The sequence below is a fragment of the Desmodus rotundus genome, chromosome 7 (genome assembly GCF_022682495.2).
Source record: "Desmodus rotundus isolate HL8 chromosome 7, HLdesRot8A.1, whole genome shotgun sequence".
NCBI classification, from domain to species: Eukaryota; Metazoa; Chordata; class Mammalia; order Chiroptera; family Phyllostomidae; genus Desmodus; species Desmodus rotundus.
Genome location: NC_071393.1, coordinates 13,219,467 through 13,238,550, shown reverse-complemented (window position 1 = coordinate 13,238,550; position 19,084 = coordinate 13,219,467). Strand labels below are relative to the sequence as shown.

The window sequence follows — 19,084 nt, the reverse complement described above, 5'->3', positions numbered from 1 at the left end:
GTCAAAGTCACTGCAGTGTGGTGCTCCAGACAGGACAGGTCCGCAAAAACCTCTTTAAACACCTCCAAGTTTGGCTGTGACGTCTTGTCCCTCTGCCTCGTTTCCCCTAACCCCTTTCCCTGCTCTCTGAGTGTGCACTCTTGTCCCGGTGTTTGAGGCCCCTCGCTGGCCACCCCAGCCCACCCCTGCAGGCCCCTGTGCTGCAGCCTCCATCCCTGGTCCCTTCATCCCCGGGCTTTGGCCCCTTCGCTGCCAACAGCTCTTTGCCCCTACTCCAGGAGGACTTTGTGGGTCCCCCATGACTCATAGAGCACCTGCTACCTCTGGGTGTAGCTGTCTGTGACTGGGCTCCCTCTCCCACCCTCTCCTGGTTTATTTGCATGGCCCCACCCATGCCCAGCCCTCCTTGGAGTCCCCAGCAGAGCCAGGAAACTCAATCCCTTCCCTCATCACACCCAGCTCCCTGCCCCCACTCTTTAGTCCTGCCCCAGCCCACAGCCACGTGACTAGACGTTTAGCAGGGTATACCCTCTCAGCCTCCTTAATCACGTGTCCTGGCCGCCTGTGTGCTGCCCTGGCCCTCCTCCCAGCCCAGCTTTGGGCCTCTGGAAAGGAGGGGAGGCCACGGAGCCATTCAACTCTCATTTCAGTCTGAGGGAGGGGGTGGGAGCCACTCTCCAGAGGGACCTAGGGCGTCTTAAGCAGGGTGACTTAAGGGCACCTAAGAGCTAGGCAACAACTTAGTGAAGGACAGCAGGTCAGTTACAATCCCATGTTCACATAATCACATGTTCACTCATTCACACGAGTAAGCATTAGTGAACCAAGCCCTGGGCTGCAAACTGAAAGGTTGCTGGTTGACTCCAGTCAGGGCACATGCCTGGGCTGCGGGCCAGGAACCCAGCTGGGGGAGTGCGAGAGGCAACCGGTCTATGTTTCTCTCCCTCTCTTTCACCCTGCCTTCCCCACTCTCTAAGAAATAATAATAAATAATAATATCTTTTAAAAAAAGAATTCATGCACCAAGGAGAGGCCCAGGGAGAGGAACAATGAGTTCCAGGCCACAGCTGCAGAGGGGACACGGCAGGGGGCTTCCAGGAGCAGCAGCACAGAGCTCAGAGAGGGGCCTCCTCTGATGAGGGAGGAGGGCTCCTGGGGGTGAGGTGGGGATGAACCACACAGGAAGCCCGAGGCTTTGGCCACTGCCCTGAGATAAGACAACCCCCCCCCCCCCCCCCCCCCGCAGCTCCAGAGCCACTCTGCCATCTGCTGCAGCCTCCCAATGTCACTTTGCATATGTTGGGCCTTCCCCTGAGGGAAGTTGATCAGCAGACAGGAGCTGTGGCTGTCACACGCCTCTTCCAGGCAGAGCATTCCTTCCCGGACTCCACCCCCCTTCCAGATGCCTCCCCATCATTCAGGACCACCAGCCACCTGTCTGAACCTGTGCCCTGGGCAACTGTGGGAGCTGTCAGTCTGGTGTGCAGGCCCTTCAAACAGCTTGCTTCCCTCTCAGTCCTCAGGGGAAGCAAAATAGCCCCTGGCTCCCTCCTCCCCCTCAGCGGAGTGGTACCCCCTGGCCTAAGGATGCTCTGGGCCTCTGACCACAGGAAGCCACAGCCTGGAGCATCTCACTGGCCATGACTTCAGGAACAAGCTCATTTGTCCCGGCCTATCTGCTCTCATGGAGGCTGGAAGGCAGCCAGAATACTCCCCTGGGTCTCCCCGACTGTAAGGGCCTCATCAATAATTGATTCTGCAGAAGGTAGGTGGAGTTACAGCTGAGGGGGTCTGGCAAGAAAGGCCCACACCCTTGCTCATTTGGAGCCCTTGGCCAAGGGAGCCTGGAGGAGACCTCTGCTCCCCACTCTGGGCTGGGGCTGGGAACCCGGAGGAGGTGCCTGGACTGGCACTGTCCGGCACAGCACAAGCAATTAGAACTACAGAACAGCTGCATTAATTGCCCCCGTTTTCAGATCTTGCCCACAGGTCCCTGGGGCTGAGGGATGATGGATGGTGCATGACAGATGACAGATGCGGGTCATGTGGCCACCTCCTCCTTGAAGAGAGCCCTCCTTCGGCCTCCGACCTGCAAAGCGGGTGGGGATGAGGGTACAGGCAGGGCAGAGGAGGAACACGAAAAAGCCTCAGCTTTTCAATGGGCCTCGATTATGACGCCACATCCGACCACGCTGCCCAATGACTCAGTGGTCAGAAACAGCGCTTTGGGACTCAGGCTGCTGGGCTTGAGTCAGAGCCCCTTCCCCTGCCTCTTGCCCGGATGACGGTCGCGAGGGTGGAAGGAAGTCACATCTATGGAGCCTCTAGCCCCAGGCTGGGCAGCTGGTGAGAGCTGGGTGGATGTGAGCCCTGAAGATTGTGTGACTCTCAAGTGCTACTGTGCCCACCCACAGAGTGCCTTAGCCCCTTTGTGTGCGAATTAGAAAGAGGCGTGCTTGCAGTCCCCAAAAGGTCAAACATAGCATTGCTATGTGACCCAGAAATGCCATTCCTAGGTATATTTCCACAAAGAATTAAAAACGTACTCACATACGTGCACATGCGTGTTCAGGGCAGCATTGTGCACACCAGCCAAGCACCCACCAACGGACAGATGAATAAACAGAACGTGGTACATCCACACAATGGAACAGTATTCAGCCTTAAAAGGAAACAAAGTACTGATACGTGATACAACATGACGAACCTAGAAAACAGTACACTAAGTGAAAGAAGACAGTCACAAAAAGCCACGTTCTGTAAGATTCCATGACATATCCAGAATAGGTAGAGTCGCAGAGATAAAAAGTAGATTGGCGGTTGCCAGGGGCTGGGGGGAGGGAGAAATAGGAAGCAATTGCTTGATGGATGTGAGGTTTCCTTTTGGGGCGATGAAAATATTTTTGAACTAGATACAAGTGATGATTTCACAATGTGGTGAATTTCCAAAATGCCTCTGAATTGTTCACTTTAAAATGGTTAATTTTGTTCGATGAATTTCACCTCAATTTTAGAAAAGGACTCATTGCTTTGTGGTCCCTCCGTGAGGAAACTGTCATAAACCAATTCTGTAAGAGCAGGATGCCTTTCCACAATTGCTGTCACCACCAGGATCCCTATCCCCAGCTGTAGGTGGGGAATCGTGTCCCCTGTGGTGTGTGCCCTGGCTCAGTGCTTGTCCTGCCCGACTGACTGCGGCCGGCAGCCCTGTCAGGGAGCTCCCCAGGAGGGCAGAGGCGGCCGGTCCATTGGACAACGAGCAAACGGACATTTGAAGAAAAAGTCAGTCCCTTCCTGGTTTCACACTGGTGGGGCCTCCTGACGTCAGAATAACAGAGGACATGGGGTCTGGAGCCAGAAGCCTGGGTCTCAGCTGAGGGGCCGGGTCACCTGAGCACAGGACCTCACGTGTGCCGGCGGGGGGAGGTGAACTCCTGTGCTGTGGGAAGGTTGGAGAAGATGCTAGAAAAATGCTCATCCTTACCCCTTGGTAAGCAGGACCTGCTGAACTTACCCTCCGAGATTTTTGTGTCTTTAATATAACAGCTGTTTAGAGACATAGTTCACATACCATACAATTCACCCATTTCACATACACAACCGAATGGTGGTGAGTATATTCACAGCCACCACCTCCCTCTAGTTCTGGAACGTTTTCAGAAAGAAGTTCAGTGCCCATTAGCAGTCAGTCCCCATTCCTCCCACCCCCCATTCCCAGGTGATTACCAGCACACTTTCTATTTCTATAGATTTGTCCATTACGGACATTTAAAGTAATCGGAAACATACACACGGCCTTTTATGGCTGGCTTCTTTCACTTACCATAACTTTTTCAAGGTCCCTCTCTGTTGTAGCCTGCATCTGCACTGCATCCCTTTTCTGGCCAAGTAATATTCCATTGTATGGGTGTACCACTTGCTGTTTATCTATTCACCTGTTGGACGCTTGGGTTTTGAGGCATTGGAAGTTCTGCGTTCCGTCCAGCAGAGGATGGGCTGGGTCCCAGCCTCTCCTTCCAGCAAAGGGAAAGGGCTACCTTGGAAAGAGGTTTTGTAGAACCTTGGTCTGGGCTCATGGACCACTAGGGCTGTGGCTGCGGGGGGCGGAGTGGAGGGGGCGGGGGGCTGTGTGTGGTGTGTGTGTGCGTGTGTATTTTAAATAAAGGGCCATGTGACCACATCCCAGAAAACAAAGGAAATGGAGGGGAGACATCACCAATAATCCCACTTCCCTGTCCCATATCAGTTTTTAGGTAAAAAAAAAAAACAAAACCCAACCATCTATTGGGAGTGATGAAAATGTTTGCTATCTGTTATGATGGTTTCGCGGGTAGGCACAGATGTCAAAATTCATCAAATCGCACACTTCAGGTTACACAATTTATTGCATGTCAATTATACCTCAACAGAGCTGTAAAAAATAACAAAAAGTAATGTCTATTTTAAAATGATAAAAGACAGACATTTTCATTATGAAGAATTCAGAAAAGCATAATGAAGAAAATGTCACTCACTGCTCAGAGACAGCTGTGGAGTCCTCTGCGACGTCCCCTCCACCTGGTGAACCCTTTGGGAGGCTCCCCTGGGGCCAGCACTTATGACCCCAACTCCAGCTTGCTCAGCCAGCTTTCCCAGCCAGACTCCAGGCCCCACCTGGGCCCGTTCTGACTTCATGGGGCCAGACCCAGAGCCTTTCCACCAGAGGGCCCAGCGGTCTAGCACAGGGACCCAGTCCTCCTCACTGGGTCTGCACCTCTCTGTCACTTCCCTGGGTTCCTGTCACTGCCCTGGCTTTATCAGTCTCTCTGCCTCTACTTCCCTCCTAGTCCAGTCTCTGCCCTTCCACAAACACTAGCTGTTCACTAACAACACTCCCATTTCTGTCTCGGGTGTTGGGCATTCCTCAGGTCCCAGACCCATCCTCTCTCTGCCTGACTTCACCCTGTGGGTGGGCTATGGGCCACCGAAGCCTCACGTGGGCACCCTGCTTCCCCGCAGTCCTCCTCCCCACAACCAATCCACCTACAAGTCCGGAGCAGACCTGGAGTCTGACCCCTTCTCTCCACCGCCTCGCTTCTACCCTAGTCTGGGTCACCAACTCCGCCCCCCACCCCTGCCCTGGACCAGCACCATGCTTGCCCTGCTCCCTCCTCCTGCCGCCCACATAGCAAATCTGAGCAAGTCACTCCACTGCTTACAGCAGCTGCTGCAGCTATTTGAACTTAAATTCATTAAAGTTAAATCAAATTAAAAATTCCGTTTTGTTGCAGCAGCCCCATTTTAGTTGCTCAGGAGTCACATGGGGAAGCTAATGGCTGCTGTATTTATTGTTCAGCACAGAATATAGAACAGGTCCATTGTGCTGGAAACTTCCATTGGACGGTGCAGGCTTAGATCCTTCCAGGGGCTTTTCCTTGCATTTAGCATAAAACTCAAACTTCTTACAAGCCTGGAAGGCCCTGACTCGCCTCTAATGTCACCTCCTCTCCTGCCACCCACACCAGCCTTGTCTCCTTACCTAGATGTTCCTTAAACACACCTAGAACTTTGAACCCTTCCTGTCTTTGCCTTTCTGTTCCTCATCCTCAGGACCAGCTCAGATGTCACCTCTCCCTGCAAGCCTTCCCCAGATCTCTGCCTCCCCCTGCTCCCCCACATGGGACACATAACTCTGTTATGGTCTGGCTCCACATGCCTTACCCCACCCCCAACATGTGTGCCTCTCTCCCTAGGCTGTGTGCTCCTCTGGACCACACACAACAGATTCCTCATTCACCAGCACTGGCTAAGGACCTACTGTGTGCTGAGCACTGGGGGGTCTTGGGTAACAAAACAGACTGATGTTTGAACTCCAGAGTTTGGATCTTGCTGGCGACAGACAGCGAACGGGGAATTACAGAGTGTGATGTGCCTGGACCCCACGCTCCTCCGTTCTCAGGGGGGATGGATGATAAGGAAGCTTTTCAGGAAAGGACCAGAGACCCAGGGTGGGAGTGCTTTTGAGAAAGGGCTGAGGATGGGAGGAGTGTCCTTGGGGTCAGAAGCAGCTGTCCCCACAAGGAGATAGCCACTATCTTGTGTCTCTGGCAAGAGAATAGAGTCTGCAAACCCAAACTACAGAGCTTCAGGGTTTGTGAACTAAGTTTGCTTATGTCTACAATATTTAGGGAGAAAGGAGCGCCTCACTGATGGATGAAGCGCCCTCCCAGTACCTTTTATTTCCCAGGTGGTAATTATAATGTCCCCGATGAGCCCACAGTTCCCCCTGGAAACTGAGGGGCCCTGTCAGCAAGGGGAAAAGCCGCCTATGGTTTGGGGATTCTCTCTGCCACTGGCCAGCGAAAGGGGTTCCGGAGGCCTGCTTTCTAAGCCTACCTGACCCACTTGCTGGGAAGCCTGAACAGGCCATCAGATGAAGGCGGCTAATACTGATCATGAGCCGCCCCACACCCTGTGAGGTCAGGATTTATTACACCCATTTTAAAGAACAGGTCACACAGATGCCAGCACTGCTGGGATTCCAGGCTCGCTTTGTCCGGCCCTACAGGCAGGTAGGTGGGGAGGCCTGCAGAGGGCAGCAGTGAGCTGCGCCTCGAATTGTCTGGAAGTCATGCCCCAAGGGTTTTCCCGCGACTCTCCCAGGGCACCAGCATTAAGGAGCAAGGGATAGAACACCACGTGCGGGCTTATTGAAGTGTGTTTTATGTTTGTCCCATCCGAGTGCTTTATGCGCAATGCACACAGCACTTTGCACAGGGGGACAGAACAGGCTCAGAGGACAGAACTGCCAGGACACAGGTCACAAATCCCGGAGTGGGGAGACCTGGCCCTGGCCTCTATTTTTCTGCATTAGACATTGGGGAACCTCCCCTGGGTGGCCCTGGAACTAAGGGGAAGAGCAAGATAATCCCTCACAGCCACACAGGCAGGTGTCCTTGTTCTCATGCCAACGCCCGGTTGGTTCTCTGGCTGACAAATCCTGTTTCCTCTCCTCTCAGCCAGCAGGCTGGTTTGGCTATTTTCATTTTGCCCCCTCGGGCTCCCTACACTGCGCTCTCTGCTGTGTGTCTGAGCTCTCTGGGCGTCCCTGGGGCAGGAGAAAAGATTCCGAGTCACTGCTCTCCTGGGTTGTCCCGTCTGCAGCCCAGCTCTGTTGAAGTGGTTGGCCACAGTGGAGGCTGGCACACACCTTAGAGGGAAACTACACAAGTAAGTTCTCAGTCAGGCAATTCAGGAAAAACTACACTGGCCTCTGGAGCTCAGGACTGACAAGGGGCCAAACACCTGGAACAGGACGGCAGGAAGGAAGGTGTGGGTGTTGAGCGACCTGGGGGAGAAATTCCTATTGATGATTCTGTGTCAGACCTGTGTGGCAGTTGTTGCTTCATCACCCACCCCAGGTCCACAGCGCTGGAGGCCCACTGGCACACTGGGGCTGCTGGCATTGGCGGCCCAGCCCGGCCTTCCTGCCTGGCACCCAGCTCCAATCAGATGTAGATGAGTGGCCCTGGGCGTGGGATCCAGGTGTTCTTGTCCCAGGAGTGCAGAAAGGCATCTGCGTTGGACTGCAGGGTTCGCCGCCCCACCCTCAGTTTCCAACCAAGCGCGGGGACCACGGCGGGCAGTGGCTTGGCGCGCGACCTCCCGGCAGCCCCCTCTGCCCGCCCCTCCCCCGGGCGCCCGCGGCGCGGCCCCTTTAAGAGGCCCGCCTGGCTCCGTCAGCCGCCGCGGCCACCGCCCCCCGGCCCTCCCCTTCCTGCGGCGCCGATTGCGGGCCGGGCGGGAGTGCAGCCAGAGCTGGCCGGGCCGAGCGCAGCGCCCGGGGAGGCGTTGGCAGTCCAGACAAGGGCGGCGCGGCAGCGAGAGGAGAGGAGCGCACAGGCGGCAGCCACGGACTAGCGGCGCCGGCCGAGTGGAGGGCAGCGCCCGTCCCGCCCCGCGCGGAGCAGCCCCGCACACAATAGCAAAGCGCGCAGCCCGCGCCCCCCCCCGGCGCGCGGCCGCCCCCAGCAGCGCCCCGCCCCGCCCCGCGCCACCCGGGAGCTGGGCCGCCGCCTCACCTGCTGCCCGGGAGGGGGCGGGCATTGTTCGCCCGCTGCCGCCGCCGCCGCCGCCGCGCGGGGCCATGGGGGCCGCCGGGCGCCCCGGCTCGGGCCTCGCGAGGCCGCCGCGCCGCTGCTGAGGCGGGCTCCGCGCGCACCCGGGCGGCGCAGGTGAGACCGACCGCGCCATGGTGGACCCGGTGGGCTTCGCCGAGGCGTGGAAGGCGCAGTTCCCGGACTCGGAGCCGCCGCGCATGGAGCTGCGCTCGGTGGGCGACATCGAGCAGGAGCTGGAGCGCTGCAAGGCCTCCATCCGGCGCCTGGAGCAGGAGGTGAACCAGGAGCGCTTCCGCATGATCTACCTGCAGACGCTGCTGGCCAAGGAGAAGAAAAGCTACGACAGGCAGCGCTGGGGCTTCCGGCGCGCGGCGCAGCCCCCCGACGGCGCCGCTGAGCCCAGTGCACCGGCTCCTCGCCCACCGCCCGCGCCCTCCGACGGCGCCGACCCTCCGCCAGCCGAGGAGCCCGAGGCCCGGCCCGACGGAGAGGGGTCCCCGAGCAAGGCCAGGCCGACGGCCGCCCGCAGGCCCGGGGCCGCCGCGCCCGCCGACCGGGACGACCGGGGGCCCCCTACCAGCGTGGCGGCGCTGAGGTCCAACTTCGAGAGGATCCGCAAGGGCCAAGGCCAGCCCGGGGCGGCCGACGCCGAGAAGCCCTTTTACGTGAACGTCGAGTTCCACCACGAACGCGGGCTAGTGAAGGTCAACGACAAAGAGGTGTCAGATCGGATCAGCTCCCTGGGCAGCCAGGCAATGCAGATGGAACGCAAGAAGTCCCAGCACAGCGCCGGTCTGGGCCTGGGAGATGCGCCCAGGCCCGCTTACCGGGGGCGCTCCTCGGAGAGCAGCTGCGGCCTCGACGGGGACTACGAAGACGCTGAGCTGAACCCCCGTTTCCTCAAGGACAACCTGATCAACACCAATGGCGGCAGCAGGCCCCCTTGGCCTCCCCTGGAGTACCAGCCCTACCAGAGTATCTACGTGGGGGGCATGATGGTGGAAGGGGAGGGCAAGGGCCCGCTCCTGCGCAGCCAGAGCACCTCAGAGCAAGAGAAGCGCCTTACCTGGCCCCGCCGGTCCTACTCCCCTCGGAGCTTTGAGGATAGCGGAGGCGGCTATACCCCGGACTGCAGCTCCAATGAGAACCTCACCTCCAGCGAGGAGGACTTCTCCTCGGGCCAGTCCAGCCGCGTGTCACCGAGCCCCACCACCTACCGCATGTTCCGGGACAAGAGCCGCTCGCCCTCCCAGAACTCACAGCAGTCTTTCGACAGCAGCAGCCCCCCCACGCCACAGTGCCAGAAGCGGCACCGGCAGTGCCAGGTCGTGGTGTCAGAGGCCACCATCGTGGGAGTCCGTAAGACTGGGCAGATCTGGCCCAGTGATGGGGACAGCTTGTCTAGCAGGCTGCCTCAGGACGGCACCTTCCATGGAGACACAGGTGGGTACCTCCACCAGCTTAGGTGGGCACACCTGCACCCTGGCCGGAAACCATTGAGCCAGCAGGAGGGAATAGGAAAGGGGACCTTGGAGGGGGAGGAACAGGGAAGTGCGTATTGAAGTGGATTTCTGACACTGTTGGGGACAGGAAGGGTTCATGCTGATCCCTCGCCTGAGCAAACTCCACCCCTGCCTTCCTCCTGAATGCAGGTTCCCAGGGTTGGGAAGGGAATTGGGTTGGGAGGGGTGGTGTGTGGGAATGTAGGTGGCTTGTTCCTTTGGTTCGAAAGTGTACTGCTTCGTATGGGGACCAAGGTGCTCTGGGCCGTCATCTCCTGGTTCTCTGCTCCCTCCATGCCAGGCAGTGGGGATGATGTAAATAGGGGTCATCTCTGCCACCTCTGTCAGGTGGCTTGTCGAGCGTTGATCTGTCTTGTGTCCCAGCCCTCTTGTCCTGAAGGAGTTACATGACACGCTTGGGGAACTCAAGATGTGCTTACTGCTCCCAGGCCATGGAAGTGTCAGGTTGGCTTGCCGGCCAGTAGCAGGTGAAAATATGAATTAGAAGGAAGTGTGGTGCCGTGATCGGTGTGGCTCAGTGCGTTGGGCGTCGTGCCACAAAGCGAAGGGTCGCTGGTTTGATTCCAGGTCAGGGCACATGCCTGGGTTGCAAGTTTGGTCCCTGGTCAGGTGCGTATGAGGGGCAACCAATTGATGTTTCTCTCCCTGTCTTTCTCTCTCTTTTCCCCTCTTTTGAAAATTTTTTTTTTTAAAAGAAGGAAGTGAGGTGACAGGTAGTTCTGAGTCAGTGGGCCTCTGGAAATCAGCGGGGGTGTAGATTTTATCCAGAGCTGAGGCAGAGCCACACCTGTTCTGATCTGCCTGGCTTTGGTGGGAGAGCTCACCTGTCATTACTCACCCGCAGGGTTCTCCACGCAGCTCATCCCAGCTCCGTTTTCTGGTCCCTCATGGAGTCCTTGTCCCCTCGTTGAACCAAGGACGAGTGCCCACCAGTACTTACTTTAGGCTCCCAACCCATGCTCTGGCCCTGACCCTCAGATTAAACCTGTGGGATTGTGCATAGAACTTCTGGACTGTGTACAGAAACCATTGGTGTTGGGGTGATGGGACTGAGTTTTGAGGTCCAGGCGCAGTCTGTCACTGGGGCAAGGAGAGGGTGGGGGTGGGGCTGGCAGGAGCCTCCGGGAATCCTGGTCCCTGTTGGGCTGGTGCTGTTTTCCGCTTCACTGATTTCCCTTTGCTGCTGATGGAGTTGTCTGTGCTTCATTCCTCAGAATCCTCTTGAAACAAGTGAGGCTATTTCTGGCTCTGGGAGCCACCTTTCTGTGATCAGCATTCTGTCCTGTTTGTTTGAGGTGCAGACGGTAGATGATGTTCCATCTGCAGTTGGGGGTGGCTGCAGCGAGCTGCCCCGACCTGTGGCCGGGCCTAGCCATGTCCCCTCAGTCCTTCGCGGGGGGAGGAGGGTGGTGGAAGGCTGTAGTATTTAGAAACCTGCTTCGCAGGCCCATCAGCTGGTCCAGGGTCTGGAGGATTGCCCTGTGGTCAGCGGGCACCAGCCTTGTCTGGCCAGCTGTCGGCCGAGTGAGCCAGCTGGAACTGGCCCTGAGCGCCATGACATGGAAGGACATCGTTAACAAAGAGGAACATTTCAGACCTGCAATGTGAAACGACGTTCCCTTGCTGGTGGGGGATTCTGAGTTTCCGGAAAGTGGGTCTCCCTACAAGCCCCTCCTCTCCCACTCTCATCAGCTCCTCCAGCCTGCCTCTGAGACCCTGGCCCAGGAAATGGCTGAGGAGTTAATTTTACAATTTGGACTTCACTGTTGGGACTTCCTGGATCCTTCTCTGAATGTCCTCAAGGCCTCACATTCTGTCTTCTGTTAGGTTTTCAAACCCCTGGTTGTTTTAGCCCTGGGAGCCTTTAAACTCTGCACCCAGCGCTCTCCTCTGAGGGTTGTGGCTGGCGGGGCAGGAGGTATCCCGCTCTGGCTCAGCCATCTGTCCCTGTCCCAACCGTTCACTGATGTTCTTTAGATGGCCATGGAGCTTGCTGGCCAGGGCTGCACCTCCAAAAAGGGATGATGAGGAAAATGACAGGTGGAGAGGGAGTGGAAGTCACCCTAATTCTTCACAGCAGCAGACATGGGGGCCTGGATCTAATAGTGTCAGAATCCCTCTGGACGAGTGGGTTCTCATATTTCTGAGCGGGGACCCTGGTGTTTGAGAGAAGGAGCTGAAATGACCGCGAGCCACTGCGTGCCAGGCATGGTGACAGTGTGCTCCCTGCAGGGTCCCTCTTGGGCTCTTACGTCACCCCTTGGTGGGCTGCCCATCTACAAAGAAGGATGCAACCAGGAAACGGCAGAGCTGGCATTTTGGGCCCCTGTGGGATTGCAGAGCTGTTCCTTCTAGAATGTAGTGGCCTTAGGGTGTTCTTCCCATGGCCCTCCCTGCTCCTGAAAAGCGTGACTGGGTTGGCCAGCACGGGGAGTTGGGGGGGGTTGTCCATAACAGCTGTGGGTTCTGCTGTGCACAAGCCCCTCCTTTGGTACTGTGTGGTCCACATAGAAAGAGAGAGCGTGGTCCTGGCCATCTGGGAGCTCAAGAGTTAATGGGAGAGAGGAACACACGCCTCACTTCTGTGTTCAGAGGGAGATCAGGGAAGCTTCCGCAAGCAGCAGCACTGGAGAGGGTCCCTGCTGGCCACACCAGTCTAGCAGCGGAGGGTGAGGCAGCCATCTGCCCCCAGGAGCAGGGAGAGCGAAAGCTCGGGGGCACCCATTTCTGCCCTGTGTGACTCTGGACTGTGTGCTTTTTTGTGGTAAAGTATACATAATGTGAAATTTGTCTGAGCCCATTTTAGCCACTTTGACTAGCCCAGTTCAGCGGGATGCCGTCCATTCACGTTGTAGTGCTAGCTGCCTATCCCCAGAGCTCTCTCCCTCCTGCAAAACTGAAATTCTGCACCCATTGGACGACAGCTCCCATTTCCCCGCCCTCGGCCCCTGGCAGCAACCACTCGACTTTTGTTTCTGTGATGTGACTATTCTGGGTGCCGCGTGTAAGTGGAATGACCCAGTGTTTGTGCCTCTGTGTCTGGCACAGTGTCCCCAAGTTGCTCATCCGTGCGGTAGGACAGACTGCGTGTTGAAGGCAGGGATCCCTGGCTCATTCCCGGTCTCCTGTGCAGCCTGAGTTGGAGCCGGGGACAGCACCTACTGGAGGATCCCTTCCTCCTTCCATTGCTCTGGGGTGGGGACTGGGAGGTTGGGAAGGTGAGCTCATCTTGGGAAACGGCTTATCAGCTGCACCTGTCTCTTCCCTACTCCATCCCTGTCCTTCAACTTCCCCTGGGGAGGAATTGGCAAGCCTGGTCATGAGAGAGGAGGCCAGTGGACTCCAGGGCCTTTCCTTTTTTAGTCCTTTTTCAGTCTGAGGAATTCTAAATCTGGACACTCAGCCCTGTGTGCCCCTCAGCCCTGTCCAAGTGTCCGTGGTGAGCTGCAACCCCCAGATCTCGTGTTCCTTTGTGGGCTCTCTTGCAACTTGTGTGTGTTCTCTCATTTACTAAGCAGCTTACTTTGCCCTTTGGGTCCTGGTGACATGTTGTCACCAGGCTTTGTTTTCCCCTGGGATGACTGAATGGGCCAGTGACCAGTCAGAGTGAGCAACTGTGGGGCAGTGAAAGGTCACCCCAGGCCTCACGCTGGCTCCGTCATCTCTGTCGACCAGCGCCTGTGGTCACCTCTAAATTGAGTGCAGGCTCCACTCTGAACGGAGGGAGAGTGGAGAGAGTCTTGAGGGCACTTAAGTCATCAACAGGGTGGAAACGAAGTCTAGATCGAATTTTATAAGTGTGTCCTGGCTCGGGAAGGATGACTTTCCTGTTTTGGGAACAGAGGGAAGCATTCCAGAACCTTCCACTAAAGAAGGGGCTGGGAGTGCTCTTGTTTTGCATGGGTCCAGGAGAACGTGCCTTTCCCATCTCTCCCTTTTGACTCATTTGTTGCTTCAGTAGCCAGTCCCCACCCCTGGCTGGGAGTCCTGTGGCCCAGAGGACCTGCGTGCATGTGACTGCTGTCCCCACCAGGGCAAAGACTCCGGGTGAGCCCAGCACTGGGGCCCACCCAGGAAGGGGACACAGCAGTGCCTGAGGCGGGGCGCGGCTCGTCCCTGTGGTCGGAGGGGGCTCCGCAGTCACAGTGCAAGGATGGGCATCTCCAGTATTGTTTCATGTTGCAAGACAGCAGGCTGGAGTTCTGACTGAGGCTCCCTTTTAGGTCCGGGTTGGCGGGGGAGGACCCCCGTGGGGTGGGGTTCTCTCCACCCTGACTGGAACACAGTCCTTGTGGCTCATGCAGGGCATTTTCCTTTGGAAAAAATGTGATTCTCATTAAACTACGCTACTTATGAAACATGTGATGGTTTTTGGTGTTGTGGTAAAATGTACATCATAAAATGTGCCACTTTAAACTTAAGGGTGCAGTTCAGTGGCACTAAGTACGGTTGCATCGCTGCGCGACCGTCACCACCATCCGCCTGCAGGACTTTTTCATCACTCCAACCAGAAACTCTGTCCCCACGAAGCAGGGACTCCCCTTCCCATCCCCAGCCCCTGGCAGCCACCGCTCTTCTTTCCATCCTCACGGATTTGCTCATCCCAGGCACCTCGTGTAAGTGGGATCACATATCTGTCCTTCCGTGTCTGGCTTATTTCACGCACGTAGGGTTCCGAAGTTGCAAGCAGCATTCTCGTCCTTAACTCCCCAGCTCCGGTCCCTAATAGGTATGTTCTCTTCAGGAAAACAGCAGTTAGTGACAGTAATGGTGCCTTGGCTTTCACACCCACGTTTTTGAAGTGTCCCGATGTATTAGTTGGCTAAGGCTGCCATCACAAAATATCGCAGACTGGGTGGCTTCCACAACAGAGGTATTTTCTCACAGTTCTGGAGGCTGCAGGTCCAAGATCGAGGTGCCGTCCTCTCGCTGTATCTTCGCTGGTTGCCCCTGTGTGCTCTTGCACCCTGGTGTCTCTCAGTGTGGCTAAGTCCCCTCCCCTCTTCTTTTCCATCCTCACCTGAGGATGTGCTTACTGATGGGAGAGGGAGAGAGGGAGACGTCCATCGGTTGTCTCCCATACTTGCCCTGACAGGGGACTGAACCCACAACCTTTTGGTTCACGGGAGGGCGCTCCGACCAGCGGGGCCACCGGCCAGGGCCAAGTCTCCTTTCTTGCAAGTTCGCTAGACAGACCGAGGTGGAGCCCACCCTGACAGCCAACCCCACGTTGACGCGATCACCACTGTGAAGACCCAATGTCCACATACTGTCCCATGCTAAGATCCCGGGGGCCGGGACTTCCGCACATGAGTTCTGGGGGAGCACTGTTCAGCCTGCCACACTCGGCCTCGCTGGGCAGCAGAGGGAGGGGCTGCACTGCCCACCCCCCCTGCTGTGTTTTAGGAGAATGAGCGTGGAGCGTTGGGTGGCGGGGCCTGGACGGTGCTGCGGGGCGTCAGGGGAAGCATCCTCAGGCCTCCTGTGCTGCTGTCCCTGTCCTCATCTTTGGACCCATCATTGCTGACGTCCTTTCTTTCAGTTCTTTCTTTAAATTTGAAAATAATTATTAAGACAGCATTGTTTTTGTTTGTTTTTAAGATTTATTTATTTTTAGAGAGGGAGAGAGAAAGAAATCGAGAGAAACAGCAACGTTGTTTCTGTTTGCCTCTTGCTTGCCCCCCACTGGGGACCTGGCCTGAAACCCAGGCATGTGCCCTGACTGGGAATTGAACCGGCGACCTTCTGGTTTGGAGGCTGGTACTCAATCCACTGAGCTACACCGGCCGGGGCTAAGGCGCCATTTTTTAATGGACGTTTTTATCCGGGTTTACACCTGCCTTTCCTTTACAGAGGAACCGCCCGCCTCTCCCCTTCCGGTCAGTTGAAGGTAGGTGGGTGACAGGCACTGTCTTGGGGGAAGTCTCTCTTGCCATTGGCTTTCGTCATGGCTTTGGGGACAGGCTCGTCTCCAAGGGCCGTGTCCTTTAAACCTAACACACAAAACGAGACTTTCGTGTGGTTTTCGCATCCTCCCTGATCGTGCGTCTCCCTCTGACCTGATTCCCAGCTATTTCCTGTTAATCCTCTGTCTGTCTGCCTTGCTTCTCTGGGACAGTGAGGCCCTGAGGACGAGGACAGAGTCTGTGCCACCTCGGTGTCCCCGCGGCGTGCACCACACTTCAGGCCCTTCACAGTGTTCGATGTGACGGCGGCGATCGGAGCCCCCGCAGGTCTGGGTCCTTGACACTGTGCTTGTGAGTCAGAGACTGATGAGACCCCCTGTCTGCGGCTTCTGTTCACTCAGGCCCTTCCCAGTTCGGCCGCGCCCCTCTGAGCCCCCTCTGATAGGCGGTAGTGGGTTTTCGGGGGCCTGGTGACGCAGGTGCTCCAGCCAGGAAGCTTGTTATTGGGAGATTAGTTTGCCTTCTTGGCTGAGGCCTGGGCTTCGCTGCTAAACCGTACAGGGTGTCTCGAGTCCTCAGACCGGGGCCTCCTAATTAGTGTCTTCGACTCTGTCTCTCACTTCTGCGACCTTGCAAAATGACAGTGGACAGGGGTGGTGGCATCTCCCAAGGGAGACGCGACTGGTGGGTTCACAGATGCACGTGCTGAGGTCTGGGGCAGAGAGAGTGTGATGCCCGTCCCATGTCGTGGGGACGCTGTTTCCTGTGTCCTCAAAACTTCCTTGTGAGGTGGCTGGAGGAAGATTATTATCATAATTATACGCCATTGGCTGATTGGGTCCGAGGGGTTGTGAGACAGACGCATAGGCCTAAAATAACCCGCCGCAGGGGGTGGGGCTGGCCTCTTTCCTCGGAGGGCAAAGCGAGGTCATCCCATGAGAGTGGGCACGGAGCAACCCCACAGAAGTGGGAGGGGACCTCCACCAGCTGTTTTGCAAATGTGTTTGGGGACCTGCTGTGTGAGACAGGGATGGTGCTGAGTGTCAGGAGACAGGCCTCCTAACAGGTCATTTTCAGTCTGGTGGGGAGACAGCCACGCAAGCCTATAGGTAAACCTGCAAGCCTACATGCTCTGATAGGATCTCCCGGCCTTGGCCTTCGGGCAGGTCCACAGAGGTGTCAGCCATTCAGGGATGTTATTTGTCTCCTATTTGGCAAATGTGCCAGAGAGAACTTTCAGCGTCCCTTACGTCCTCCTGGGGCACTTCGCTAAGACTCCTCCAGCACGTTGTGTGGAAAGGAGCCAAGAGGACAGGTATGTTGGAGGGACACTGCCCTTCACCTACTTTTGCCTCTGACAGTCAAGGGCTGGGGGGAAGGGGTTGGTGCGTGCTGACCTGCCCGGCTGTGAGCAGGTTTGGGAGATGCTGAGGGACAATGCCTGGTTGGGGAGACGTGACAGAGGTGGCTGGCCTTTTGTACACAGTGTCGGGCGTGGCCCAGTGAACAAGGTTGGTGACCAGGGAGGGCTGGACAGGAGCCATGGCCATGGCCAGGAGACAGCCGAGCGGGCATTGGAAGAAGAGGGAGAGACCTGCTGCACCAGGCAGAGCAGCGCCAGGCCGGCAGAGCAGCGCCAGGCCGGCAGAGCCAGGGACGGACAGCCCGAGGGGCTCCTCGACTCAAGTGCTTCTGTTGGCTCCAGAAGAGCTTTGGAATATTCCCTTCACCTTAAATGCTTGACTGCTCCCTTTCAGCAAATGCCGTTGGGACCAACTGTATTTGGGGAAGCCAGTAGAACAGGAAGAGATTTCTCTGCATATAATATAGGCACACAACCTTGCATGTAACGTGAAATTCTAGAAGTCACCGCCTAGGAGCAACATATCCACCTGGTGCAGGGCAAGAACACAGACTCTGAAGGTGGAAGATCTGGACTCGCTCAGGAGCCAGCATGTGGCCTTGTGCGGGGATTTAATTGTCAGCTGGAGAGGACGCCCCTGCCTGGGAGGCCCTGTGGGAGCACCCAGAGTGGGTTGTCTGGGGGGCGGGAGGTGGGGGTCTGGCCTCCTGTTTCGTCTCTCGGAGTCTCCCCTCAGGCATCTAATGTCAGTTGATTGAATACCACTTAGCAAGAGATTTTAAAGGAGAAATGCATTATTCAGTAGGTTCACCCTCTTAACTCAGTGAGAGCGTCTAGTATGAGCTCCAGGGGGGCTGCTGTGGCCTTCACACCCTTCTGTTCCTCTCATGGTGTGTCCTCCTGGGCTGAGTGGGATTCTTCCGTCTTGAAGGTACAGCATGTGTTTTTTCTGCACTGTGGTCCCGGTGAAAGCCAGCTACTTCATCTGGTGGGAAGTTCTATCAGCCACGGGTATCTGGGGCCGTGCGCTGTGCTGAGGCCACGTCACCCCCCTGTGGGGTACCATGGGGTCCTTTTGCAGGATTCCAGGACTGCTCGGCCTGGTGACTTTTGAAGGCCTTGGAAGCTAGGAGCTGGAGGAAGACAGAGATCTCTTGGTTTTTCCCACAGAGCTTCCCTGCCCCAAGTTTGTAGAGGGAAGAATTAGGACCGCTTTGTTCTCATTTTTAGGGATTGTGAGGCCTTAAGAGAGGAAGTAAAAACCACAGACTTTCTGCCCTGGCTGGTGTGGCTCAGTGGATTGAGCACAGGCCTGCAAACCAAAGGGTCGCCGGTTCAATTCCTAGTCAGGGCACATGCCTGGGATGCAGGCCAGGTCCCCAGTAGGGGGCGTGTTAGAGGCAACCACAGGCGATGTTTCTCTCCCTCTCTTTCTCCTTCCCTTCCCTTCTCTAAAAATAGACAAATAAAATCTTTAAAAAACCCCCACCACAGACTTTCTTATTTTAATAGGAAACAAAGGTGGAAGACAGGAGGCTCTGAAAATCACTAATGCTTTGGCAGATCCATGCTCCATCTGCAGATTTCTAAGGACTTTGCTTCCTTCAGCCATGACCCCCTCCCTCCCCCAGCCCTGGGCGCCTGCCGCCCTACTTCCTGTGTCTGTACATTTGCCTTCTCTGGACGTTTCACATGAATGGAATCGTGTAACGTGTGGCCTTTGTGTGCGGCTTCTCTCACTCATCCTTGTCACGACGCGCCTCAGGACTTCATTGCATTTTGCTGCCGGATGTTATTCCAGAGGGTCTTTTCCAGTACAGGTGGTCGGGCCCTGGTCGTTCTTGGGTGCTCTCTGCTGGCTCTCGGGGGTCCTCAGCAGACCTGTGGTTGGGCCCAGGCCCTGTGAGGGCCGTGCATGGGGCGAGGGGATGCCGGAGGGCACGTGACAGTGGGGAGTCCGGGGGCTCACCGGGGAAGGGCGGCCTGGTGATTGAGCTTGCTTCAGCCTCCAGCCCGGGGGGCTCCCCGTCTCGGCCCGTGCATCAGACACCATTACCTGAAACGTACTTTACATGTGCTTTCTGTGTTTCAAAAAGTTGCCACTTTCAAACATCTGTGGATGTAGAAAGAGGAGGACGATGCACACGCTGCCCGTCAACCACTGGCCACAGCACCGGGGTCCCGCTGAGCCCG

General features: G+C 56.6%; 1 protein-coding gene across 2 annotated transcripts in view; it reads left to right on the top strand.

The window, feature by feature from the left end:
• The first annotated feature begins 7,765 nt into the window (after positions 1-7,765).
• The window catches only part of BCR (BCR activator of RhoGEF and GTPase), a 105,803-nt gene continuing 94,484 nt past the window's right edge, over positions 7,766-19,084 (top strand). The window contains exon 1 of one of the 2 annotated variants that reach the window (XM_053927975.2): positions 7,766-9,542. In XM_053927975.2, coding sequence (XP_053783950.1) covers positions 8,231-9,542 — 1,312 coding nt within the window. In that variant the 5' untranslated portion in view covers positions 7,766-8,230. The remainder of the gene's footprint in view (positions 9,543-19,084) is intronic. The other variant, XM_024566634.4, reaches the window with a different exon arrangement.